This window comes from Equus asinus, chromosome 17 (genome assembly GCF_041296235.1).
Source record: "Equus asinus isolate D_3611 breed Donkey chromosome 17, EquAss-T2T_v2, whole genome shotgun sequence".
In the NCBI taxonomy this organism is placed as follows: Eukaryota; Metazoa; Chordata; class Mammalia; order Perissodactyla; family Equidae; genus Equus; species Equus asinus.
The window spans coordinates 35,068,271-35,094,585 of NC_091806.1; the positions used below are offsets into that span (position 1 = coordinate 35,068,271).

The 26,315-nt window shown below is 50.3% G+C and overlaps 1 protein-coding gene across 3 annotated transcripts in view; it reads left to right on the forward strand.

Moving 5' to 3' along the window:
- The window catches only part of LOC123282354 (liprin-alpha-1-like), an 85,026-nt gene that overhangs the window by 23,574 nt on the left and 35,137 nt on the right, over positions 1-26,315 (forward strand). For 2 of the 3 annotated variants that reach the window (XM_070487870.1, XM_070487871.1), the window contains exons 2-15: positions 608-709; positions 1,049-1,213; positions 1,858-1,932; positions 2,269-2,370; positions 2,598-2,819; positions 4,496-4,642; positions 6,037-6,171; positions 7,795-7,878; positions 9,832-9,963; positions 11,271-11,333; positions 12,392-12,471; positions 16,928-17,063; positions 20,203-20,426; positions 23,093-23,324. In XM_070487870.1, coding sequence (XP_070343971.1) covers positions 608-709; positions 1,049-1,213; positions 1,858-1,932; positions 2,269-2,370; positions 2,598-2,819; positions 4,496-4,642; positions 6,037-6,171; positions 7,795-7,878; positions 9,832-9,963; positions 11,271-11,333; positions 12,392-12,471; positions 16,928-17,063; positions 20,203-20,426; positions 23,093-23,324 — 1,899 coding nt within the window. Of the gene's footprint in view, positions 1-607; positions 710-1,048; positions 1,214-1,857; positions 1,933-2,268; positions 2,371-2,597; positions 2,820-4,495; positions 4,643-6,036; positions 6,172-7,340; positions 7,416-7,794; positions 7,879-9,831; positions 9,964-11,270; positions 11,334-12,391; positions 12,472-16,927; positions 17,064-20,202; positions 20,427-23,092; positions 23,325-26,315 lie in introns of all 3 variants that reach the window. The other variant, XM_070487869.1, reaches the window with a different exon arrangement.

The following is a 26,315-nucleotide window of genomic DNA, read 5'->3' on the forward strand; positions in this document are numbered from 1 at the left end:
AAACCCTGGGCCGCCACAGCGGAGTGCGCGAACTTAACCGCTTGGCCACGGGGCCGGCCCCAGAAATAAGTCTTCTTAAACTTCCCCTTCCTACCAAAGGCTTACCGGCATTTGTGAAAAGTCCACATTAGATAGTTGGCTTTGAGTAATTACTTGGCCAATCCGTTAGCGTTGGAGTGCCATCAGCCTTTTCCTGGGGATGCTCTTCCACAGGGGAGAATCTGCGTAGAGCAGGAGGCTGGGCGCAGGGCGGCGGCCTTCGGGGCCTCTTTACTCTCCGGTGGCTCCAGGTCACCGGGGTGCGAGTCTTTTAAAGATGTCTGTGTCCACTTGGTGTCAGGATTCCTGCTCAGGAACGTGTCGAGGGCTTCTCTGGGTCTGAGGAGGTGGGCTTGGAGTCCCTTCTTCCTCCGCTGTGCGTGTGCCCAGGTGCAGGGGTGGAGGGAGGGTGGCGTCTGAGTTACGGCGTCTGCGCGGTCTTGGGCTGGTGGCTCGACCCCCCACGGAGGTCCCTTAGAGCCTCCGGCTGGGGTTGCCTATGTGAGGACTGGGGTGGCTTGCTGGGAGTCTTTCCTTAAAAGATCTCTTTTCCCCCCTTATTTTCTAGGAGCTTGCAGCACTCAGTAAAGACCTCAGTACATGCAGGGAACAGCTCCTTGAAAGGGAGGAAGAAATTGCCGAACTGAAGGCAGAGAGAAACAACACCAGGGTCAGTAGGTGCCGGAACTTGAGCCTCTGGGCCACTATCAGTCACTCTGGCTGGCTTTAAACTCGAAAGACGTCCACTCTACCTGGTTTCAAACACATTTTCGACATTTTCCCACGACTTAACTGATCGATCAGTTCAGCATTCTCATGCTTTTCTTGAAATTCATAGTTAAGAATTAGTATTTTGATCCATTTGAGGAGGAATTTCTCTAACTTTCTACTGGATTGAAAGCATTCACACTGGTTCAGCATGAGATGGAAAGGATTGATTTGCCCCGAATCCCAATGTGCAATTGAAGGTGTTGTTTAAACTTGCGTCTGTGTTGGCCTTTTCTCCCAGCTGCTGTTGGAGCACTTGGAGTACCTCGTCTCCAGGCACGAGCAGTCCCTGAGGATGACGGTGGTGAAGAGGCAGGCGCAGTCCCCCGCCGGCGTGTCCAGTGAGGTGGAAGTGCTGAAGGCACTGAAATTGTTGTTCGAGCACCACAAAGCTCTGGATGAGAAGGTACCGGCGGCCCCGGGGCCAGCCTTGGGCTGCGCGCTGTGCACCCGGCGGGCGTTGTGCGTGTGCAGCTTCAGTTTACTCTTAGTAGCTTCTGGAATTCTTGTCAACAAAGTTCTTCTGTAAGAAGACAGTTCTATATGGTTAAAAAGTATTAGTTGGCAGAAATGTTTTAGATTTTTGTTTGTTGTTTTTTCCTTTTTCTCCCCAAAGCCCCCGGTACACAGTTGTGTATTCTTCGTTGTGGGTCCTTCTAGTTGTGGCATGTGGGACGCTGCCTCAGCGTGGTCTGATGAGCAGTGCCGTGTCCGCGCCCAGGATTCGAACCGACGAAACACTGGGCCGCCTGCAGCGGAGCGCGCGAACTTAACCACTCGGCCACGGGGCCAGCCCCTGACATAAATGTTTTAAAATTTATTATATCCTGTTTATAGATTTGCTGTTAAGAATTGGGTAGTGTAATTTATTTAGGGAGAAGATTTTTCTCAAACTTAAAATTTAAAGCTGTTAATAGCAAGTTTCCATGACGGTAACATCAATGAGAGACGTTCCAGGTGTTCTGTGTTATATTCTGCTAGTGATAGGGTCACTGTACGCGAAGGCTTGGAGAAGTGTGCACCCATACACTCCACCCCTGCTGTTTTCAGGTGAGAGAGCGGTTACGAGTAGCACTTGAAAGATGTAGTTTGTTGGAAGAAGAATTAGGAGCCACACACGAGGAGGTAAGCTTGCTAAATCATTGTGTGCTTGGAATTGAGGGGTGTTAATTTTTACTTCTTAATTTTGAAAAAAGTATGATGCCTTAGTGGTGGATATCGCATGTTCTTTATCTTTCTGAATCTGGGTCATTTGAATGACTCGTAAACTAGACTTTTATTTCCAAGTTGCAAAAGTCTCTTAAGTACCCGGTTGGCCAGAGATGGTTCCCCTCAGGGTGGGTGACACCACCATGTGTTTTCTTTTTGTGTTATGGTTACAGTTTATAGTTATGTTTTTCCAAAAGAAGTTTGCTATCTTTACTTATTTCTTTGCTCTTATCCAATTTTTTTTGGTTTTAGCTAATGATTCTTAAGGAACAGAATAATCAGAAAAAAACACTCAAAGATGGGGTGCTTGACGTAAACCGCAAACAAGAAAATACACGGAGCACTAATGGAAAGGCAAGTCCGTGGGCTTTCTCTTTGTCGTCTCCTAGTTCCATCTGCCCGCAGTGTGCGTGCGGCACTGTTTGACAACTGTTGTCGAGCCCCGCTTCGAGCTTGAGTGTCGTGAGCGCTGTGCCGTCCAGCAGGTCTCGTAAATCAGCTTTGGTTTTACCTTCCTCCTGGAAGTCCTTTACTTCCTAGCTCACCAAACAAGCCTATTTAAGGATTTTTTCCCCCAGCAGCGATCTTCCAATGGTTCCTTAAGCCACGAGGAGGACCTTGCTAAAGTCATCAAGCTCCAGGAAGTCATAGATAAGCAGTCGAGAGAGCAGAGCCAGATGAAGGAGCGTCTGGCCGCCCTTTCCAGTCACGTCACGGAGCTGGAGGAAGACCTGGACACCGCTAGGAAAGCTCTCATCAAATCTGAGGAAATGAACACCAAGTTGCAGCGGGACGTCCGCGAAGTGAGTGGTGGTGGAGACGGCGCTGCCCTGGAGTCCCAGGGCTGGGCGGTTTGGGTTTGATCCTCGCTCATCTTGTCCCTCACACTCCCAGCACCCTCCAGCCTTTGGGTTACTGTATAAGTGACGGCCAAACAGAACAGCACTGTGAGGCTGTGGTAGGCGCCTCCCCATCTCTGTGGTGAGGCCTCCTTTCCCTGAGGTCTTCAGAGCTGGAGGACCCCCGGTCCAGCTGGTCTGTTAGCCTGCTGGCCGCGGCTCCCCGCCGTGCTGCGGTGTGGCTGTAGTGCCCTGGTCTGTGGGTCCCTCAACGTCCACGGCTTCCAGGCTGTCTGAATTTATTCTTCGTTATGCTCAGGTTTCCTTCTTGCTTAAGGGGAATGTTGGTATCGGTTGTCTGCTTGTTCCCTGAAAGTGATGTGAGCGTGATCTGCTGACCGTTAAGGGCGCGTTCCTGGCAGTCTTCCGGCGCTCTGACCTTCTGCTCTGCGAAGGGATGGGTGACGGTATTGAATGTCAGAGGTCGTACCACAGCGAGAGTGGAATTGGCTCACACTGTGCCGTGAGGAGCGTGCTGGAACAATATGCAGAAATAGACTCGTTTCCGGCACATGTTTCTGCACGTAGAATTATTTACGAGAATCTGTCTAACCATCGTTATAAGAGCAAATGAGGGCTGGATACTTTCTCTGGTGCTTCCTCCTGTCACTGCAGCCCGTCCTTTGTAAACAAACAGAACACACGCGCGCGCACCCCTGCGAGACCATCTCAGAGAGCCTGTCGGGAAGACCCTTCAGACCTTTTCACGTGGGTGCGGAGCAGCCGCACTGCCCCTTCAGCAACTCGGTGCGAGCAGTTTTCTGTAGGAATTCAAAACAAAGAAAAAGACTGCATTTATTACAGAACTTGTTTAGTTATATTGTTCTTTGGCAGCAGGAGGAGATTATTTATGTGGCGGAGTTTAATATGCAGAGGATTTCGAACTTCTTTAAGACCTGTCACTTTGAATATTAAGACGTGGCTAACATGAGTTCCTTAGTAAACAAAGAGGGACCTGAAATGGACTTTTAGGTTGGGGGACAGGAATGGCGCTATCAGAAAGTTCTGGTCCTGGTTTCAGTGTTCGATACTGTGTAATAGAATTTTGCTGCTGAATGAGGCATCAGAAGGTTGCATCCAATTAAATTGAACTTTGACTTCTGTTCCCATTTGTTAATGTTATTGCTTTAATTTTGTGGTAATTGCATGAGGTTTCATCCAACTTCTAGCCAAGAAAATGAGACTAGTGTCTCAGCATTGTGTCCTTGAGGGGCTTCGCCCCGTCCTGCAGGAGCGCACTTGCATTGTGAGGCACACAGAGGTCGTGTCTTCATTGTCAAGACCTTCACCTCCTGGGATTCTTGCAAGATTGGGCTATTTTATTATCCATTTTTCTGGGTAATCTTATGTAGAAAAGGATAAGCTTCGTAAACTGAGTGGCCAAACAGAGTAGGTGAATATTTATGAATATTTATGATATTTGAGATAGGTACATTGCCATTCACCTTGAAGGAAACTGGCATCTCTATCAACTTAATTCTGAGGACACTAATTTTATATTTGATTTCAAAATTAGAGTTTAGTCCAGTTTTTTCTCTCTTTAGCATTCACCTTTTTTCCGTCTGAAACACCTAATGTAGGCCATGGCCCAAAAGGAAGACATGGAAGAGAGAATCACTGCTCTGGAGAAGCGCTACCTCGCGGCGCAGCGGGAGGCCACCTCTGTGCACGACCTCAACGACAAACTCGGAAACGAAATCGCGCACAAAGACTCCGTGCATCGCCAGGTAGGGGATCTTACAGAGCTCTGTCTGGCTTTCACTGAATAATTACTAAGGCAGTTAAAGGCCTTTTTCCTGTGACTTCCATGTTGGAAACCAAGGCCCAATGTAAAGTTTTTGTAATCTTAGACTACTGTGTTCAAAAGGGTGAATGACTTCAACTGGCCAGTTTTAATTACTTAGGATTTGATTTAACCATTTTATGGAACTGCACTCCTTGCTTCTTTCTCCTGTTTTGTTTTGTTTTAAGTGAATGTTAATCTGTTGCTTGTTAGCGTTTTTACCAAAGGAGCAGAGTGGCAGAGAGCTGCAAGGCAGCGGCTGCTTGTTAACAGCTGGGTCAGTGTAATACATGGCGCGTTTAGAAATGCAGCCTGCAGGGAGAGTCTGCCCCTCCTGCGGTTTGCTGAGCCACGCTTGCTCCTGTTTCTCTGTAGCCCCAGAGAATCGAGTTAACCAGGAAACCCCAATTCAGCTTCTTGAAAATAAAGTGAGTTCATTTGGTGTATCATAAAGTGTATCATTAAACCCAAAATAAAAATAAAACATAAAATACTAGGAAGCCATTAACAATTTTATTGTGGAATACTGTTTGAGAGCTTGGGAGTTGTTCACACGGATGACTTTAAAGGGCAGACCACAAAATACTGTGGACAGTGTGATGCGTTTTCCAAAGGTTTTCAAGCGTAATATATTGTCTGTATGTCTACGGAGATACGTGCACACAGGAAGAGGAGAAAGCTGCTTAGGAGCAAATGTCCGCCTCTCAGGAACCTGAACTTACAGATGATTTTTAAAATTTTCTTTTTTTAAGAAGTTCTTGTCTAAATTTCCTACATTGAAGTTTTTTTTTAGAGTAGGAGGACTTTTTAAAAGAACAATGATACATTTACAAAAATAGCTTGACTAGCTTTTCCTTAGGCCGACTCTTCGAAGGTCTCTGTTTCAAAGGAGAAGGCCATCTTTTGGCTTACCTGCCCCTGGCAGTTGGCTGGAAGTAGTGTTACCGTCAAATCATGGGTCTGGTTATTTTTTAAAAAGGGTTAATAATGACTCTTCTTCCTTAGCTTGTCAATAAGAATGAGCAAGCTTCTACAGAAAATGGGTTTTCTTTCATGTATAGGAACTTTGTTTTTTGTTTTTTGTTTTTTTTTTTTTAAGAAAAAAGACTTCTTCAAAGATATTTAGGTAAAGCAACTACTTTGGCAGAGGGGCTTTGCACATTGAAATCAAGCCCAAACAGTGGAAGACGAGGTTCACTCTGAAGTGCCTGCCAGCACAGTGCTGCTTCTGTCAGAGCTGGTTTAGGAGATGTCTGCGTTTAGAGTTTTCCTCAGTTTGTCAATATGGAGATGGCCAGAAGATTTGGTCCATTTTGATGCTCTGCTCTCGTTTCGTAGACTGAGGATAAGAACCGCCGGTTACAAGAGCGCCTGGAGTTGGCGGAGCAGAAGCTGCAGCAGACCTTGCGGAAAGCAGAGACGCTCCCCGAGGTGGAAGCGGAGCTGGCCCAGAGGGTGGCCGCGCTCTCCAAGGTGCCGCCTTGGGTTCCCTTCTGGGGCCAATGTCGGGATTTTGATCTTGAGATGATTTCCCTGTGTGCCTTGTTTACCTTTTGTTCTTATGTCGGTGCACCTCCGCCCACGAAAGAGCTCAGATTGGTTCTTAGTCTTGCGTTGTCTGAGATTGGACCGCTTTTTAAATGTCCAGTGTGAGCCTCCTCTTTTGTTATCCCTGAACTAATTTCTCCCCAGTTTTGTCAGGTGTGTGCTGTTCATCCCCAGGCTGCTTGATCTAAGAGTCACTGCTGCTTAGAGTTAGTCAGCAACTCAAAGTGTAGGATGGAAGCTTTGTGTAGAAGGATAGACTTGGTCCCAGAAATAGGAAAACACCATTCTCATTTGTTTTACTTTTTCTTTTTTTTTTGCTAAGCAAGAGTCACCCTGAGCTAACGTCTGTTGCCAGTCTTCCCCTTTTTTGTATGTGAGCTGCTGTCACAGCATGGCCACTGGCAGATGAGTGGTATAGGTTTGCTCCTTGGAATTGAACTCGGGCTGCCAAAGCGGAGCACACCGAACTTAACCACCAGGCCAGCAGGGCTAGCCCTGCCATTTTCTTTTAAAGACAATGAAAATAAATTTGTAATAAACAAATTTTTAAGCAATTTATTCATTCATCTGTTCAACAAATGTTGACTAGGCGTATGCAAGACACGTGCCCTGCCCTCTCTATCCACAGGTGACTAGGCACCTTCAGAATGATGTTGTAGGTACTAGAAGCAGGTGGCCCGTACGGGAGGAGGAAGCACGTGATGACAGAGAGCCCAGCCTCCCTGGGCCTAGGGAAGGCTTAGCCTCCAGTGCCCGTGGGAGTCAGCCAGGCAGAGAAGCGGCCCCGGGCCAGGGGGCCTCCTGGCAGAGGCCTGTGTGGGCGCCTCCGTCAGTGGTTTCATGTCGCCTGGTTCGAGCTTAGTGAGCTGCTGGGGAGGGCACCCGTGGGAAAAGGGCAGGACAGGCACAGGCTGCTGCTGGTGAAAACTCGCCTTGGGTGGGTCAGATGCTGTCGAGTGCGCACAGGCCTCCCTCAGAGCAAGTTCATTGCTAACAGCTGTCGCAGAACCGCTTCTCTTCCTTCGTGATCTGCGTTTAAAGTGTCGGTTTCTTCTCTCCCCTGTCATCTCTCCTGTCCCTGGTTGGCATTATAGTCTGACCCTTGGTCTTCTGGAATGTCTGCTGCTAAGGAAGCTAAACTGTTCGAACTTACTGCCCAGCTCAGGAAGGTAGAACGTGTGCATTGCTCTCACTCGCGCTTGCTGCTTCCTGCTTTCCCTGCTGACTAACCAAATGTGATGTGAGGGTGGGGAGCATACGATCCACTGAAATTGGGCACGGGGTCGGGGAAGCACATTTCTCTCACCACATTTGTCACCAACACCAGTCCTGCCTCAGCGTCACCAACGTGAGAGGATTAACCGCTTCCCAGATGAGCACGTGAAGCCATGTAGGCTGTGTCGGGAGATGTAAGGAGACGCTTTCCGTCTCACGTGGTTGACAGTGGTGCACGCAGAGCATGTTCCGCTGGCTGCCGCCGCAGTGGCGTACAACATGCTGCCAGTGAAGCGGAGACACTGGTTGAACTTACACTGTGTTTGCTGACAGGCCGAGGAGAGACACGGCAACATTGAGGAGAGGCTGCGCCAGATGGAGGCACAGTTGGAGGAAAAGAATCAAGAGCTGCAGCGGGTACGTGTCCAGGCACAAGGCCGAGCGCCGAGCCCGGTGCGGGGGGACGTGCTCAGGCAGAGGAAAGCAACACCTCGTGATTCCACTTGTCCCGACGCGGACACCGGTCCCTTCTCCATCCTGTTATGTGTGTTTCGTTTGTGGCCTCATGTACGAGTCGTCTGCTGACAGGTGCATCCACCCCGGGGACAGTCATGCCAGCACTGCAGCAGGGGAAGAGCTTGGTGCCCGTAGGCCCTGCAGGGAGGTGGGTCCCCAGCCCGAGGAGGCCACTTGCTTCTCTGACCAGCTCGTCAGGGGACCTGCTCCAGGCGCCCCTGAAACCTGAGGTGCTGGCCTGGGGTCCCCGTGAAACTTAGAGTGAGGCGTGTTGTCCTAGATGACAGGTCCACTTGCTTAGGATATGGCACTGAAAGCCCAAATTCAGGTCACGGGCCTGACTGTCTCCCAAAGTACCAAAGTATGACTGCAGACACACAGGTGTGTGCAGAGGTGGGTATTGGCGAGGAAGAGGAGACCGTGACTGAGCTGTGAGCTGTGAAGAGAGTGTGCAGTGGAGGCTCGTGTCAGTTGAATCCTGAGAGAGTTTTCCCTGAGGAGTTGGTCAGGTGTCAGTGTGGAGCATCCAGGCAATGGAGCGAGTGGCCATCCTGCGTCCGGCTGGCACCCAACCTTACGACACCAATTCAAGGCCGTCCGATTTTATTTTCACCAGAAGCCCGTATTCTTGGGCGTGGACCGCAGACTTTCAAACATTCTGACTCCCTTCAGAAGATTGTGTCTTAGTCCTCTGCCTGCCCCCCATACGCACACGCGTAGCTCTTAGGCAGAGATTTTTATCCGTTTGGGGATGCACTTCCTTACTTTCAGAACTGTTGATAGAATTTGGAAGGACCAGTGTTGAGATAGGGGTGCCATTAATAAGTAAGGCAATTCCAAGTAAACGTTTAAGTTGCTTTGCTTTAAAAATATTTGAACACCGGTGCCTTATTGTGTGGTGTGCTGGGTCTCTCCAGATGGTGGTAGCTGCTGTGTGTGGGGCATGATTCTGAGAGCCTTCTGTTTGATTTGACCGTGACCCATGAGAAAAGGGAGATGCTGGCACCCGTGGTGGTCAGCTGAGGACGCTGAAGCACGGAGGGCTTGACTGTGTTGGCGATTCCCTGTGGGCTGCTCCTCCAGGCAGCGTGGCTTGAGCGCAGGTCTCAGCCCCTGAGCCATGCTGCCCTCTGCCCGGGAGCTGCCCACCGGCCTGGGGGACCCACCCTGACAGGTGCCGCCTGTTAGCCCTTCCTGTCCCCTCCACGTGCCCTTTGTATTTGTTCAGAATAAGGGGTGAAAACAAGCTTTTTAAGCCATGAAATTGATGATAGTTTTATAAAACACAGACTTAGCAACTTTATTTTTATGTTTTAAAATTACTCGTGATTATTTGTAATTTTTCAACATAAACGTTCATTACAAAAAATTCAAGTGATGTAGGAGTATAAAGAACAGGTGAAAGTCTCTGTCTCCACTGTTTTTTCCCCAGATGAATTTCTTTACCTTTTGCTTTGTGAGTTGAGTTCATTTTTTCCCCTGAATCCAGACGCAAGCTTCTGTTTACATGGGCAGATTCCTCCACTGGTGTGTGGATAAGCTGATCCCCTTGAAACTCTGCTGTGTCTGGGTGTAAATCTGCTCCTGGAGCCCACCCGACAGTCAGGGATGGGTGACGTTGCTGAGGCCCCGTGAGGGCCTCGTTTAAGGAGCAGTGGACGTTCTCATTAACGCTCTCGCAGACTTGGCCCTGCCTTTCTCTGCGCCTGTGAGGCAGTCCTGGTCATCGTGTAGACGTCCACTGATGGCGGAGGGCCGGAACAGCCCAGGGATGGCGGCACGGGTGACTCCACGGTGGGGGAAACGATCCTGCCTTTGCTCGCAGTGGCCAGGTTTTTGTTTCTCCTGTTCCAGGCAAGGCAGAGAGAGAAGATGAACGAGGAGCATAACAAACGCCTGTCCGACACCGTCGACAAGCTTCTGTCAGAGTCTGATGAGAGGCTCCAGCTTCATCTCAAAGAGAGGATGGCTGCCCTGGAAGACAAGGTGGGATGTCACACACCTCGCCGAAGGTTTCCCATCCTTTACAAAGAGATCGCCCATGTTCTGCTCCCCGGGAATGCTGCATAATGGTGGTTAACAGCCATTACAGGAAGTAGAAATGACTCCGTAAGGAGGAAAAAGTGCCAACTGTTAACCGCTCGCTGAATTAACTTCTCGTTTGTTATGTTCTTGCCCAATTGGTGTGTATGGAAGCTTGTTTACCATTCTTATTCTCTAGAGCAGGAGTTGACAAACTGTTTCTATCAAGGGCCAGATAGTAAAAATTTTAGGCTTTTACTAATTATGAGTAATTGAGCAAAATAATTTCATGCCTACTAATAATGAGCATGAAAGCAGCCGTTGATGACATGTGAGTGAGTGACTGTGTTCCAGTAGAACTTTGTTGACAGGGACAGGCCCTCGCTTGCCAGCCCCTGCACTGGAATCTTTTGCTGGGCCCGGCCCTCACCCCTTCGTTGCTCCTGCGTCGGAAGTTAATTTCTGTCTCATTTATAAACATAACGGTGTAGGAGAATGGTGTAAAATAAAGGCTTGGATCAACTGAAAGTGTTCCAGCTCCTCCCTCTCTCCCTCCATTCGGTTTGGAAAACGTCTGAGCAGGACTCATGCTCCTCTCATCATGGGGACACTTCAGCCATCCCCAGGGTGAAGGAGAGCCCTAGAATTTGTCAGAGAAGCTCTCATGGGCGACAGTTGCATTGGGCCTTGGCACGACCTGTCCCGACTACACGGGTGTCCCTAAAGATAACGGCCAGAGCCTGCCCTGAGGTGGGCACCGTGGTCACGCTCATTCGAGAGAGACCAGTGGTCATTACTAATGACGTGAGGGTCCTGTTACACAGAGCCCGTCAGGAAAGGCGTTATCAGAGACCACACAGGGCGCTTCCCCCTTTCCTCCTTGATCAGTGGGCCAACCTTAAGGGAAGAATACTTTTACCTTAGATTTAAACTGTACATTTGAAACTTATGTCAGGTTTCCCAAGTGACCGATGAATTGTAAAATCTAAAAGCTACTATAGACCAGTTTAACGGATGCAGATAGGCCTACACCATGGGCTTGACATGCTTACTTAGAAAAATCCATCACGGAGGTAGTAGGTTCTGTATTTACAAATTATCATTAGAAGTTGCGATGGTCTCACTGTTGCATTTCACTCTAATACTGCTCATGAGTACGTTCACGTGGCCCCTTTTCCGTGGTACTTTATTGTCTTAGACAGAAATGTAGCCATACTATTATGTGAAACGTTTTCAAGAATCAACACTAAAGGACTCTTCATCTTTTGCAGAATTCTCTATTACGAGAAGTTGAAAATGCAAAAAAGCAGTTAGAAGAAACGCAACATGATAAGGTACTTAAATCTCTAAATCATTGAGAAATCCGTGAATTGAGCGAGTTCACTGTTGCTATAACTACTACAGACGTTGGGTGAAGTGGAGTCAAACTTTCCTGCTGTAAGATTTATGGCACTCCTAGAGTTGTGCGTGAATGCGTTTGTGTTGGCGGTGGATGTTAAGTCTGGCAGCGGGTAGGGATCAGAGTTCTGAGTCCTTTCTGGGTTCATTTGGAAGCTAAAACCTTAGCACAAACCTGTCCTCTAGAACTGTGCTGTGCAACAGAAATGTAATGGGAGCCACATGTATAATCTAAAATTTTCTAGTAGCCACATTTAAAAGTGTAATATGAAACAGGTGAAATTAGTTTTACTTAACCTGATAGAGTCAAATGTTATTTTATCATGTCATTAATATAAAAGCTAATGAGGTGCTTTACATTCACTTTTTCATAGTGGGTCTTTGAAACCCGCTGTGTGCTTTATAGTTACAGGACATCTCAGTTTGGACCAGCCCCATTCAGGTGCTCAATGGCCACGTGTGGCGAGTGGCTGCTGTATGGGACAGCATAGATCTAGAAGGTTATAGGTGACTTAAAAAGTTTTTTGTCAGTTTTCCTTACTGTTTTGACGTGTACAAAAATGAGATTGGACGTACAAATGAACAAATGATTCATGAATGAATGAATGTGTGCTCGATGTGAGACAAAGACAATACAGAAAGGAAAAAGACAACACAGGGAAGTATGTGCAGTAGAAGGTGAGTATTGTTCGCCTCTCCCCGTCCCCACATCTCTCTACAGAATTAATAATTGTTAATGACTCGGTGTTTCGCCTCTAAAAACTTCTCTTTGACTAAGACATGACTTTTTATTCATCAGGGTTTATAAAGCTAATTTGGTGGTCTGAGTGTTTATGTTTACTATAGGACTCTCGGAGAAAACGTTCTCAGAACTAAAATACTTGATATTTATAACTGCTAATTTAACCTATTATGGTTATGTTCAACATTTGATGCAAATAATTTTAAATCCTGAAGGAGACAGCTGCAGTATGTGTCATTTGCTGTTTTGTAGGATCAGCTCGTACTGGACATCGAAGCCTTGAGGGCTGAGCTGGACCAAGCGAGGCTGAGAGGCGCGTCCCTTCACCACGGGTACGACACTCACGCGTTCACAGACACTCTCCAGCACCTGCTGTGTGTGTTCGGGGCGCTCGCAGACGTGCTCTGGCATCTGCCGTGTGTGTACAGGGCGCTCACATGCTCACAGACGTCCTCTGGCACCTGCCGTGTGTGTACAGGCCACTCATGCGCTCACAGACACTCTCCAGCACCTGCCGTGTGTGTACAGGGTGCTCGCACACTCACAGACGCACTCCAGCACCTGCTGTGTGTGTACAGGGCGCTCACACCCTCACAGACACTCTCCAGCACCTGCTGTGTGTGTCCGGGGTGCTCACAGACATGTTCCAGCACCTGCCGTGTGTGTACAGGGCGCACACATGCTCACAGACATGCTCCGGCACCTGCCATGTATGTACAGGGCGCTCACATGCTCACAGACGCACTCCGGCACGTGCCACCTGTGTACAGGGCGCTCACACGCTCACAGACGCACTCCAGCACCTGCCATGTCTGTACAGGGCACTCATATGCTCACAGACCCACTCCAGCACCTGCCATGTGTGTACAGGGCACTCATACGCTCACAGACGCACTCCAGCACTTGCCGTGTGTGTACAGGGCACTCACATGCTCACAGACGCACTCCAGCACTTGCCGTGTGTGTACAGGGCGCTCACACGCTCACAGACATGCTCCGGCACCTGCCATGTATGTACAGGGCGCTCACATGCTCACAGACGCACTCCAGCACCTGCCGTGTGTGTACAGGGCGCTCACATGCTCACAGGCGCACTCTGGCACGTGCCATGTGTGTACAGGGTGCTCACGTGCTCACAGACGCACTCCAGCACCTGCCGTGTGTGTACAGGGCGCTCACATGCTCACAGGCACACTCTGGCACGTGCCATGTGTGTACAGGGTGCTCACGTGCTCACAGACGCACTCCAGCACCTGCCGTGTGTGTACAGGGCACTCATATGCTCACAGACCCACTCCGGCACCTGCCATGTGTGTACAGGGCACTCATACGCTCACAGACCCACTCCGGCACCTGCCATGTGTGTACAGGGCACTCATACGCTCACAGACGCACTCCAGCACCTGCCGTGTCTGTACAGGGCACTCACATGCTCACAGATGCACTCTGGCATGTGCCATGTGTGTACAGGGTGCTCACGCGCTCACAGACACACTCCAGCACCTGCCATGTGTGTGCAGGGTGCTCACGTGCTCACAGACGTGCTCTGGCACCTGCTGTGTGTGTACGGGGCGCTCAGACATGTTCAAGCGCCTGTCGTATGTGTACAGGGTGCTCACACCCTCACAGACGCACTCCAGCACCTGCCGTGTGTGTACAGGGCGCTCACATGCTCACAGGCGCACTCTGGCACGTGCCATGTGTGTACAGGGTGCTCACGTGCTCACAGACACGCTCCAGCACCTGCTGTGTGTGTACGGGGAGCTCACGCACTCACAGACACGCTCCAGCCCCTGCCGTGTGTGTACAGGAACACATGCAGGCCACAGGGGCAGCCAACTGAACACACTGCCTGGCCTGAGCTCAGGGAGCCTGGAGCTTCAGAGCAGGCCGGAGGGCAGAGGACAGCATCATCCTGAAGGTTAGGTTCTGGTACCTTGGAGGTTCCCGTCACGTCCTTGACTCAACTCAGAACTGCAGGAGGAGGTGGGGCCGGGGACGATTGATTAGTGTCGGGCATATGAGTCTGAGGCACCCGGCAGAGTGTGGGCGTGATGGTGTCGGGATCGGAGGACAGAGCCCAGGGTGCCAGAGGAAGCCTCATCCACCTGGGAGTGACGGTCGCATCCTTGAGGTGAAAGAGAAGGCTGCGGAGAGCCTGCGCTGCTGGAGCGGGAGGATGCCCTGACGTTCGCGTGTCTGGTGCGGCACTTGGAGTCTGTATGTTTTTAAGAGGCTGAGAGTTAACGGCGTGGTGCTCGCAGATCTTTCGAGGCGTGACTGGGCCGGCTGCTGCGGGAGTGAGCCCCCTGGCTCGGCGTGAATCTACCAAGTTGCCCGGCATCCTGAGTTTTTCTTCCTCATCGTGGTAGAGGCGGTAATTCTCATTTAGGTGATTTACTTCTTTGTAGAAAATGGTCATCAAGTGAGAGTTACGCTTTAGCAATAGTTATCGAAGGGCTTACCTGGTGGCAGTGACTGAAACACAGGAGACGGGCCCCTGCCTCCAACACGACTCAGGAGGAAGCTCCCAACCTCTGCAGGTGTTACGGCATTTGCCAAGTTAGGACATCCTGAAGGTTTAGGGTATCTTGCGGCTGTCCCTGCCTAACCCACTCCTAGAAACTAGAGGAGAAATCAGCGAGGACAGAGAGGCAGAGCCAGAAGCTTCCCCTGACGCCGAACCCGCTGGAAGGTGGAGTTTCGAGGAGGAGAGTGTGCGCTTCAGAGAGCGAGGTGCAGAGGAGGACCAGTGCAGGGAACAGGCACTTGCTTTCTGCTTCAGGTCCTCGCTGGTGGAAGGCTCGTGTTGTTAGAGCGCTGCAGGCGGACCCGCTGCTCGGGATTGCAGGCGTGTGTGCGAGGAGGCTCTCACAGGCACGTGGGTGAAGAGGAAGTGGACACGCGTGTGTGACTCTTGTGGAAGTCGAGTCCTGAAGGGAAGGGAGCCGGTGTAGGAGCTTGAGGGGGTGGCAGAGCTGGGGGCAGTTTTTCCGATGGAGACGTCTTGACATGTTTGCCGGTCCCAGGTGTGATGTTAGAGGTGAAAGACAAGGAGAGAAAGGAGCTATTTGCCCTGGTAGTGCAGAGGTGGCAGGAGGGGATGGCCAAGGTCACCTGGGGCGGAGTGGTCTGAAGACAGTGGGCAGGAGAGGCTGCATGCGGAGGGAAGGGCTTTGTTTCAGGGAGGCAAGGCTAGAGGCTGCATGTCAAGTGGCCTAGAAGAGAGGTGGTTGGGAGCTGTAGAAACGGGGGGAAGACCAATCACAGTAGGCGTGGAAGGGCCTTGGGTGGACTGAGGAGAAGGGGTCTGGCAGGCAGGGCAGGCTCAGCTCATTTGGTGTGACTCCACGGTGAGATCGGTCATCTTGTTTTTGTGATCTTCTCCATGAGAAAAGGTAGTCTAGATTGAGGAGTGGAAAAGCACGGTGATGGGTGGCCTTCCATAAACAGATTGGCCATATAGAAGAGAGGCTTCAGCAAGTGATCAGCTGCAGGGTGGTGGCGTGTCAGGAGGCAGGTAAGCCTGGGAAGGGGTGTCAGAATCGGGAAGCATTTGTGCTTCCCGAACCATCCAGAGGTACACGCAGGATTTCAGGTGCATCGCTTTCATCTGCCGTTGAACCGTCTCACGGCCCCAGAGCAGTTGGGCTGGAAGTCACCCTGAGGGAGAGACAGTGTCGTGAGGAGTAAGGGGTAGAGGAAGTAGGGCTGGGTGTGCTCCAAGGGGAATTCCAGACTTGGAGATCTTCGAACAGGCAGGAAATCTCGTGTAACGCTACAAGAAGGGATTTCTTTAAAAAGATGTCGAGAGGTGTGTACCAAAAGTAGATGAGTTGGCATGTCAGCCTGGCCCTGTCCACGATCGGGTGGGGAGGCTCGAGGGGTCCCCTGTCTAACTGGCTTTAATCAGATGAATGGACTCTGTCTTCTCAGATCGTAAGGCCTCCTGAAAATGAAGGCAGCCAGCCTTCTTTCCAGAGAACAGGGAGGCCCTTGGTGGCGGGCCAGGACTGAGGTGTGGCTGGGGTGCCCACGGTCAGGGCTGAGCACTGGGCTGGGCTGTGCCCTCCTTGCCTCTGCTCACCAGTTCCTCTCCAGGGCCTCTCCTAGTGACTCTCTTGAGCGTCTCCCTCGCGGGTGCTCAGGGCCCCAGTCACTGGTTCAGGGGACTGTTTTAGCCGGGCGTGTTGATTGTCTGTCAGTCTGATTGCACGCAGTCTCTGCTTTTGGTTCGGAATCCTCAAAGCGTCCTGCCCAGCCCGGTTCATACCAGCCCGAGCTGTGGTCAGAAGGGCTTCTGCAGCCGCTCCCTCCGAGGGGCCTGTGGGAGCGCTTCAGACAGTGCCACGCAGAGAGAGGAGTGTCGGTGTCCACCAGCCTCACACTGCGGCGCCTGGCACAAATGGGAGAGTGACCGTGGAAGGCCGCAGGTGGGGGTGGGGTGCTTCCTGGTGGGTCGAGGAGAAGGCCGAGCAGAGGCAGGGCTGAGCACCCCTCTGCGGGCCCTGACATGGGTGACGGATGCCTCTTCCACGGCCCAGACAGCTGGACCCCATCCTCTCATTTCCAGGTCTGCAGTGGCAGCATTGGCTTTCCTAGGTATGGAGTGTCCCCGCTGGCGGGGCTGAAAGGCTCAACGCTGGCGGGAGCGACAACAGAGGTGCCTTCCTTGGAGTCCTTTTTCTGTGAAATTACGTGTTTTCCAAATTGACAGCTTCTGGCTTGACTAACAAACTTAGTTCACTTTTCTTATCTAATAATGACCTTTTGTTTTCCATCTTTCAGCCGACCCCACTTGGGCAGTGTCTCGGATTTCAGGTTCCCTGTGGCAGACGGTCCCGCAGACGCCTCCAGCAGCAGCGCGGTGTTGCGGCGCCCCCAGAAAGGCCGCGTGGCAGCCCTGCGGGATGAGCCATCCAAGGCAAGGCCCTCCGTCCTCGCTGCCCGTGAGCTGCCGGCCCTCGGGCGCGTCTCCTGCTCGTCCCGTGACTTTGAGACTTTGGGGATTCCAATGGTCATAGGTCGCCTTCTCTCATCCCCTCCCCCCATTTTCCTTTTTCTGGCTAAGAGTTTCGTTTTAGGCATGCTTTTCTCTGAAGAACAAGTTTTGATAGAATATGACCTACTCTTAAGTGCAACGTAATGTAATTAGTACGGTTTGGAAGCAGCGATAAGCGTGAATGAATGCGTGTATCCGTCATCTTTTAGTGAGAAGAATTCACATTGGGAAGTTTAAATACCTTCCTACTTGTGTCTGTTTAACAGCACATCTTTATCTACTTCTGCGTATTTTTATTTACAGCACCCGTATTCAGTGCACACCTGGTTTGGGCCAGGCGTCATTATAGACTAGGGCTCCAGCAGTGAATACAGGCAGAGAAGATGCCCACACCGCCAGGGCGCACGTTCTAGTGAGGAGCCAGCGTGCGTGAGAAGTACAGTACGGGCTGTGTGTCAGTTTCCTCTCACTGCGGTCACAGGCTGCTGCGAGCTCAGTGGCCTAAAGCAAGGAGCAGTTAGAGTTCACAGGTTCCGTGGGCTCGGGGCTGTGAGCAGGACGGTTCGGGCTCAGTTCTCCTGAGGTTGCAGCCGTCCGGATTCTCACCTGGGGCTGAAGAGTGCACTTCCAGGCTCACTCGCCTGGCTCTGCCTGGGCCCTCTCTGGGGGCTGCTTGAGTGTCCTGGAAAGATGACCGCCAGCTTTGCTCCGGGCTCATTCTGAGAGAGAGCCAGGAGAAAGCCCCAGCCTCTGAGGCCCTGGTCTGGAGGCAGCACACCTTCACTTGTCCTGCACTCGGTGCGTTAGAGTGAGTTAGCGAGTCCTGCCCTCACTGTGGGCCAAGGGAGGAGTGTTAGAGAAGTGTGGACGTATATTTAAACCACCACAGGGTTTCCGATGGTCATAAGCAGGGAAAGGAAACCCGGGGTACCCTGAGCTGTAGGAGGGGAATGATAGTTTTAAGTAGGGTAGCCAGCGAGGTCTCACAGGGACGGTGACATTTGAGCCAAGGAAGGGAAGGAACCATTTGGAGATATTAGAAGGTCATGCCAACACGATGTGCTGATGGGTTGAATATAGAGTATGAGACAAAGAGGCGAGTGAGGCCCCCGAGGGCCCGGGCTTGAGCAGCTGGAGGCTGGAGGCTGTCTCCTGCGATGAGGAAGACTGCGGGGCAGGGGCGACGAGTGGAGCCTGGCCCTGATCAGGTCGACAGCCCTATCTGCTGTCCAGGTGGACGTGTCAGGTAGGCAGTTGGATATTCTGGCCTGGAACCCAAGAGAGAAGTCTCGACTAGAGATAAAGATGTGGGGGTCATGACCATACAGATGGTGTTTAAAGGTGTAAGATGAGATCAAGTCCAAAGTGGGTGCCTGTTGATAGAGATGAGCTTCCAGGATAGAGCCGTGGGCCACTCCAAAATTGAGAGGTTGGGGAGACTGAGAAGGGACCGGCAGGAGACTAAAGAGTGACAAGGAGGTAGGCAGAAACCCGGGACCACGGGGCCTGCAGCCGAGTGAGCGAGATGCTCAGGGAAGAGGGGAGAGCAGCAGGCCTGGGCCTGCCGATGGGCCAGACGAGAGGGCAGTGGAGGTCAGTGGCAGACTTCTTAAGGTGGGCGCTTTGATCCTGGAGCAGCTCTGCGGGAGGGGAGGTGAGCAGGAGGCGAGGAGGTGGAGGCGGAGTCGAGGCGGCTCTGGAGACCTTTTACTCATCGGGACGGAAGTGCAGTGGTGGCTGGAAGGAGACGTGGCATCCAGGTTCCCTGGGTTCTGGTGTGTTATCTGAAGGAGGGAGAAGGGAGCAAACCTTCTCAGGCTGATGGGAGTGGGCCAGTAGAGAATCGATTACCCCGAGAGAGGAAGGGAACACAGCAGGCGAGCCTGGAGTCAGCCAGAGGGGGTGCGCCTCGTGCCCAGAGGTGGGGCTGGCCTGGGTGGGGGCCCAGGTACCTGGCCGCGACCTCAGATCTTGGGAGGGGAGGTGGAGTGCATGGGTAAAGGCCCGGGGGACGGGGAGATAAGCCAGCAGGGCATCTCAAGTCTTGTGGTTGCTCTGATGTCGTGTCAGTGAAGTGGGAGGCAGGGCCCTGGGCTCAGTGAGGACGGGAGAGGAAGAGATGGAGGCTTCGAGAGAGGGGCTGAGACAGCGGCACAGGATGGGTCACGTGGCCCCGGCGCGCATGCCTTCTCTGTGCGCATTCTGATTGCAAACGGTACCCCTCCATCACGTGAGAGAGGAGTGGCTCGGCACAGAGGAGGCTTTTCTCCGAGAGCCTCAGTTCTCTAGAGAACGTGGTCTGCCAGCTCGCTCTTCCCTGGGTGTTGAGAAGAGTGCGTCCGACGGCTGCCCTGCTGTCTCCTTCTGCCCCTGCCTGCTGCTGTCTGTGCTCGTTCACACCGGGCTCAGAAGAGGGAGGATTGGGGAACTCCAGTGAGGTGTGTTACTCGATAACACTAGTACAGTGGTGTGGCAACTGCAGTGAACACAGCTGCCGTGGATCTAGTGAACTTTTTACTTCCCATTAGCGTGGCTGATCGTGCCATGTTTTGTGTGTGTGTGGTTTTGGTTTTTGTTTTTGCTGAGGAAGATTAGCCCTGAGCTAACGTCTATGCCGGTCTTCCTCTGTTTTATATGTGGTTCGCTGCTACAGCGTGGCCAACTAGCAGTGTAGGTCCAAACCCGTGGATTCAGGCCACCGAGGCAGAGTGCACCGAACTTAACCACTATGCCACAGGGCCGGCCCCCCCGTGGTGTATTTTTCTAATTTTCAGTTTTTGTTTGCACTCGGTCTTGTCACCATTGTGAATAACGTCATGGAAATGCCTTGTGTCCACAGTGAGATGTGACTGTTACCAGGCAGTCTAAGTAATCGACTGTCCTGCCCCTGAAATACTGCCTGCTTGATACATGTCAGCAACTTACAAGCATGGCCTATTTTTCCAAAATCTTTTGGGCTTCTATTTAAAAAATATTTAAGTTTCTGCTAGGTTTACTGTAAGTTGCTGTAACTTGGTTGTTATTTTCCATCTTTGCTGAGATTTGATTTTCTTGTTTCTAGGTACAGACTCTTAATGAACAGGATTGGGAACGTGCCCAGCAAGCGAGTGTCCTGGCCAACGTGGCGCAGGCCTTCGAGAGTGATGTGGACGCGTCCGACGGCGAAGACGACAGGGACACCATCTTCAGCCCAGCTGGCCTCTTGTCCCCCAGTGGGCAGGCCGATGCCCAGACGCTGGCCATGATGCTTCAGGAGCAGCTGGACGCCATCAACAAGGAGATCAGGTACGTGGGCTTGTGCATAGCACCACAGACACCGTGCATGTCTCTAAAGAATTGTATGCTACCTAGGACAGTCTGGAAGAAATACTGTGGACGTATTCTACGCGTCCCATGATAGTAAACTTGGTTCAATCCTGTTTGAATAGTTTTAAGTTCTGAGGTTGCCCTTGATTGGAAAGTTCAGTTGACCGGGCGTTCTCGCCACAGTTGTGGTGTGGGTACACTTGTGTACACAAGATCTTGCAGAAGGGTGAAAGGGGTTCGGTCCGTTCCCCCACGAGCCGATGACACAGCTGGAGAGCGTTGCCGGGGAGCTCAGTGTCCACCTGTGCCGCTCTGGATCCCAGGCCGGGTTCCAGAGACGGCCGGGGTGCAGAGAGCTGAGCGCACATCGGAGGAGGCCTCCCTGCTCCGAAGTGCAGAGGGGAGCTGTGGTGTGGGGCAGGGCACCATGGAGAGCCAGGAGGAGGTGGACTGGCCTGGCGCCCTTGTGGGTAAGAAGCAGGACTCTTTTCACGGGCAGTGCCAGGTGGCGGGTGACTTACGAGGAGAAACGCCAGAGTTCAGTCCACTGGCAAGCGAAGGTGAAACATGCAGTAGGAAGCGGGAGGGAGAGTTTCCTGCCCCCCTCCAGCCTGAGTGTCCCCCAACTCTGAACCCTGCGGGGGGCAGGGAGCTGGGGCAGCGTCCACCTGCCGCTTGTGCCTCCTCCAGCGCTGAAGAGGGCCCTCTTGTGTGTCTTTCAGAGCCTCACGTTTTCAGGTGTGTCACCCAACCACCTGGAACAGAAAGCCGAGGTTTTCAGATTGGCAAATTCCCACTCCTACTTGCGTTTTCCTCTGTTAAACTAATAGAATGTGAAAATTGGTTCATTACAAGACAGTGGTCGGGGCAGGCCCCATGGCCGAGTGGTTAAGTTCACGCGCTCCGCTTTGGCGGCCCTGGATTTCACCAATTTGGATCCTGGGTGCTGACACAGCACCGCTCTTCAGGCCATGTTGAGGCGGCATCCCACATAGCACAACCAGAGGCACTCACAACTAGAATCCAGCACTATGTACTGGGGGCTTTGGGGAGAAGAAGAAGAAGAAAGAAGGCGACGATTGGCAACAGTTGTTAGCTCAGGCGCCCATCTTTAAAAAAAAAAAAAGACAGTGGTCAAAGAATGGTTTGAATCCTAACCTCCTCAGTGTTTCAGAGGTGTTTTCTTTCGAAAGCCTCTTAGCAGTTATAACAGTAAATTTACAAGACAAAGGGCCGACTGTTGGGTTCAATCCAAAGACTTGCCCGTCCTGGGGGGCTGGCCCCATGGCCTAGTGGTTAAGTTCCTGAGCTCCGCTGCAGGCGGCCCGGTGTTTCGTTGGTTTGGATCCTGGGCGCAGACATGGCACTGCTCATCAAGCCAAAGACTTGCCCGTCCGAGGGGGGATTAAGAGGCCTTAGGTCTGGGGTGCAGGGTGACAGGGAGCCCAAGATCTGCCCTGTCAGGCCTGAGGCAGCTGTGGTCCGGTCCTGCATGCACACAGAGACCAGCCGTGTGCCAGGGACCCTGCAGGAGGTCCGGGCAGAGTTGCTGCCAACATTTTGTTCTTGTCAAGCTGACACAGACGCCAAGTGCCGGTTCCTGCGCAGAGCCTGCGGGAGGGAAGGAGGGGCAGAACTAACCCAGGGAGAGCTGTAGGCTCTGCAAGGAAGGGGTGTGCGGCCTGCAGTCTGCCTCCGTAAACCACGGTTCGTGTGCTGTGTTCAACCCGGCAGAGCCCGGAAGACTGCCTTTCCCCATCGCTGTGGGAAACACGAAAGGATTATAAACGTCAGCTTTTATTTTTCACAGTGTATTGCTAAGTAAAATGGGTTCTTCTTTAGGTAGCAAGTTGACCTGATATAAATGGTAAATTCTGTCCACTGCCTTGGTATCAATAACAGAAAGTACTTTCAGAATATATAAGTAGAACTTTAATTGGACAGGTTACTGCAAGGTTACTACTAATTTAATATTAGAGTAATGATTTGCATAGTCAAATATTAAAACTGCTGTTTAAGCATCCACTATACAGTAGGAGAGAAGAGCTTTAATTACGAATTTCCAAATTAATGCAGCATGGTTGACGTGAATTCATTCAGATGAGGCTGGTGGAGAATTCTGTCAAATAATACAAACAAAATACTTTTGTTCGAACTCAACCTTTAAAAAAAAAAATCAATGTTTCCGTCTAGTCTAGAGACTTAAGTGTTGGGAAACTCCTGATTGCTTTGTAAATTGATTTTTTGATTATATCAGAGTTCCCAGTTTCCAGTCAAAAAAACCGATAGGTAAATGTGCAGCTGTGCCCTGAGAAGTGGGAATGTCGGAGCTGTAAAATTCAAACATCTCGTTGTGTGGTAAGAGAGTTGCCAACTAGCCCCTCCAGACTTGTGGGGTACGTAAATAAAATCAAACGCGAGTGATCAGAGATAGTTGGTAAGACTCAGTGGAAGGTGTACTTTGTGCTGTTCCGAAGCCGTGTGTGTTAAAGAGAGAAAAAGTAGAACGTTTTTGCTGAAGTGTTCATTGTTGGAGCAACCGTCATTGGAGTTTCCTTACAGTAATGCAAGCACCGATTTTTTCATCTGAACCCGTTAATCTGTCTGCTAATGAAGGAAGGATGACTGTTTTGTTTTTACTTTAGGTTGATAGAGGAAGAAAAGGAAAACACAGAGCAGCGGGCGGAGGAGATTGAGTCTCGAGTTGGCAGTGGGAGTTTTGGCAATCTTCGTCGTTTTAGATCAGTGAGCTCCATTCCCCTCTACCCTGCCTCCTCGCTCGCCGGCTCCTCTCCTCCGAACAGTGGCCGGTCCACCCCGCGAAGGATTCCGCACAGCCCAGCTCGGGAGGTGGACAGACTAGGTATCATGACTCCGGTAAGGATTTGTCTTTTCTTGTGCTGTCTCCCCTCGCCCCCGACACACCTGATTTAAGTCTTGGACACCATGAATATGCTTTATTTTTAACCTGGAAGAAAATCAGGTACACTTGTTATGCTCAGAGGTTTGAGATTTTTAAAACCAACTCATATTTAATCATTCAACAATAGCATGGTGACAAATTAATTTTAATATTGGGGTGATGCCTGAACTCCAGAGAAGTTTTCACTTGTTCAGCTCTGAGCGTGGTCAGCTCTGCAGGGTTCGGCAGCTAGGGGGGTATTTTTGTTTTCCAGCGATAGACAGTGTAACAAAAGTAAATACAGCAGCCATCGTAACATATAGGAAAATGTGCAGAGAGAGTCAGTGCTGTCTGTCTTTACGTTCGGGATGCCTGACTGGAGGGTACAGAATATGCCGTCAAAAACAAAACTGAAGAAAAAGCTAAATCGGTCCTCTTAATAATGCCCTCGGTGGCATGCTTGGCACCGGTTCTGCAGGTGAATCCAGGGTGGCGTGAGTGAGAGCGCGCTGCCGCTTGGCCTCCCCGGGGAAGCGCGGGGCTGCGTTCGTGCGCAGCCTCTGGAAGTGCAGGGACCGCGACAGCGTGCTGCTCTAAAGAATAGTGCCTAGCTTTCTCACGTGTTTAGTCTGGGTTTTGTGAATGCATGAAATCATGTTGACAGCGTTCTGCTTTCTAACTGCGCTTCCGTTCTCATTTCTTCTGCTACCACCCATTTTCGTTTTTAGTTGCGTTGTTAGCCTGCATGTAATTAAATGAACCGTGAATCGCTTTAGTAGCGTCCGAAATGGTAACTAGTCCATTTCGCGGTGTTTTGACATAGTATTTTTATAATTTACATCGTTAGCTCATTAGCTGATATTTTAAGCTCTTTGACAATTTCATGCTTATTTCCTTTCAGAGAATTTGTAAAAACAGTTCTGTTTTTCTTTTTCCTTGTTTTTGTAGTTGTGTGTGCCGGCTGACGCTGTGTCTGCTTCCGTGTTTAGTTTTGATTTCCTGTGTCATCCTTCTGTTTATTTTGTCACTGTTAGTCCAGGCCTCAGCCCGCGCTGTGACACCCCCTCCACGGGGTGCTCAGGGAACCGCCACAGTGGGGGCCATGGTGTGTGTGGGGGGGCCATTGGGGCTCATTAGTGGGGTTTCTGCGTTATCTTCGTTTCTCATGACATAGTGTCTTTTTCCCTCAGTAGTGATACGTTTTTACTGCTGTGTCACTGTACAACAGATGTGGATACAGGCATGATATCGCTGGATCAGAGTGCTTTTATTCAAACTGTGTAGGGTTTGTATAATTCAGAAATGAAATCTTTTATATATACAGAGATAATCCACCAAGTATAGAATTAACGGAAACTTGACACAAACAGTATACCTTTTGGTTTTGATGCTTATATTCAAGACTGTAAATTTCATCAACTTGTTGGACATAAACAATTAATGCCTTTAATAGACTATTTTTTAAATTCACATATCTCATAGGAATCATAGAATGTGAAGATTCCACCTGCTATTCTGCTAGCTTTTATCCTTACGTATTTTCACAGGGTACCCTGCTTTAATCCAAAAATTTGTGTTTGAGAAATTTTAAATCAATTTCTAGGTAAGAATTTTATATGAATGACCAATAGGTGATTAATAACTAAAAGTAGGTTTGTTCAGTTTTATAGTAAGTCTTGCAATAACTTCCTCATCAACTAAATTGATGTTTAGAGACATGTTTTTCATTAGGGCAAACTAAGTTCTAGAGAAGTTTGGCTTAGAATAGACAACTGTTAGGGCCCTTTGTTCTATAAAATGCTGTATTTTAATAAATTGTATATGTTGTAATAGAATTTTATCTCCCTGAGTAACGATTTATAGTGTTTCTCTAGTAAATCTTGAGTAACTTACTGTTTAAATTTCATGGTGAAAAAGATGTTCCATTTCCAGTTATGTTTTCTCTGAATCTCAGCTCGCTTATATCTGTCTTGTCATTCTCTTTTTAATATATTTACCTGTACTGATCCTTGAATTTTTAACTTCAGAGTATGCAGTAAATCTGGTTTCTCTTCATTTCTTTGCATGCGTCCGTCAGCCTAGTGATTTAAGGAAACATCGTAGAAAGGTCAAGTGTTTAGTAATTTAACATACCTTTGTTTCTCTGAAGTATTGACGGGCACCTGTCATTTGGCATGAATGAGCCCTGTGAATCACTGACATTTAAATGGACATGTTGACACTCACCTGGCATGTCACAAATGACGATTGTCCTGTTGGAGACAGGTCACTGGTGGTTTGCATAGAATGCTGGGACAGGCGTAAGGGTGTGCCTTTCTTCCACTCATTTGCCTTCTCATCGTTGCATGCTTATTTATAATGGCTATAGTATTTTTTCAATGAGAAATTACTGAAGCAGAGCCACAGATTTTAGTTTGGGGAAAAACTAATTTTAATAAGCATAGCTAGAAGGGCCGGCCTGGTGGCGCAGCACTTAAGTTCGCATGTTCTGCTCCTCGGCAGCCCGGGGTTCGCCGGTTCGGATCCCGGGTGTGGACCTGGCACCCCTTTGCGAAAGTCATACTGTGGGAGGTGTCCCACATATAAAGTAGAGCAAGATGGGCACGGATGTGAGCTCAGGGGCAGTCTTCCTCAGCAAAAATAGGAAGATTGGCAGTAGTTAGCTCAGGGCTAATCTTCCTCAAAAAAAAAAAAAAACATAGCTAGCTGTCATGAGCTCTTACTGTATGCCAGGCCCTGTGCTGAGTGCTCTACCAGTCTGCTCTCTCGTCCTCATGGACTTCCTGTGAGATGCAGGTTACTGTTGTTATCCCCATGGACAGATGTGGAACAGAGGCTCCGAGAGGCCACATGCTGTGCCTAGGGGCACACAGTTAGGGAACGCTGCAGTGTGGACTGGTCTGATTTCAAAACCAGGACACTGAGTCGCTTCCCCCACGGCCTGACTTCTCTGCAGATTCTCTCAC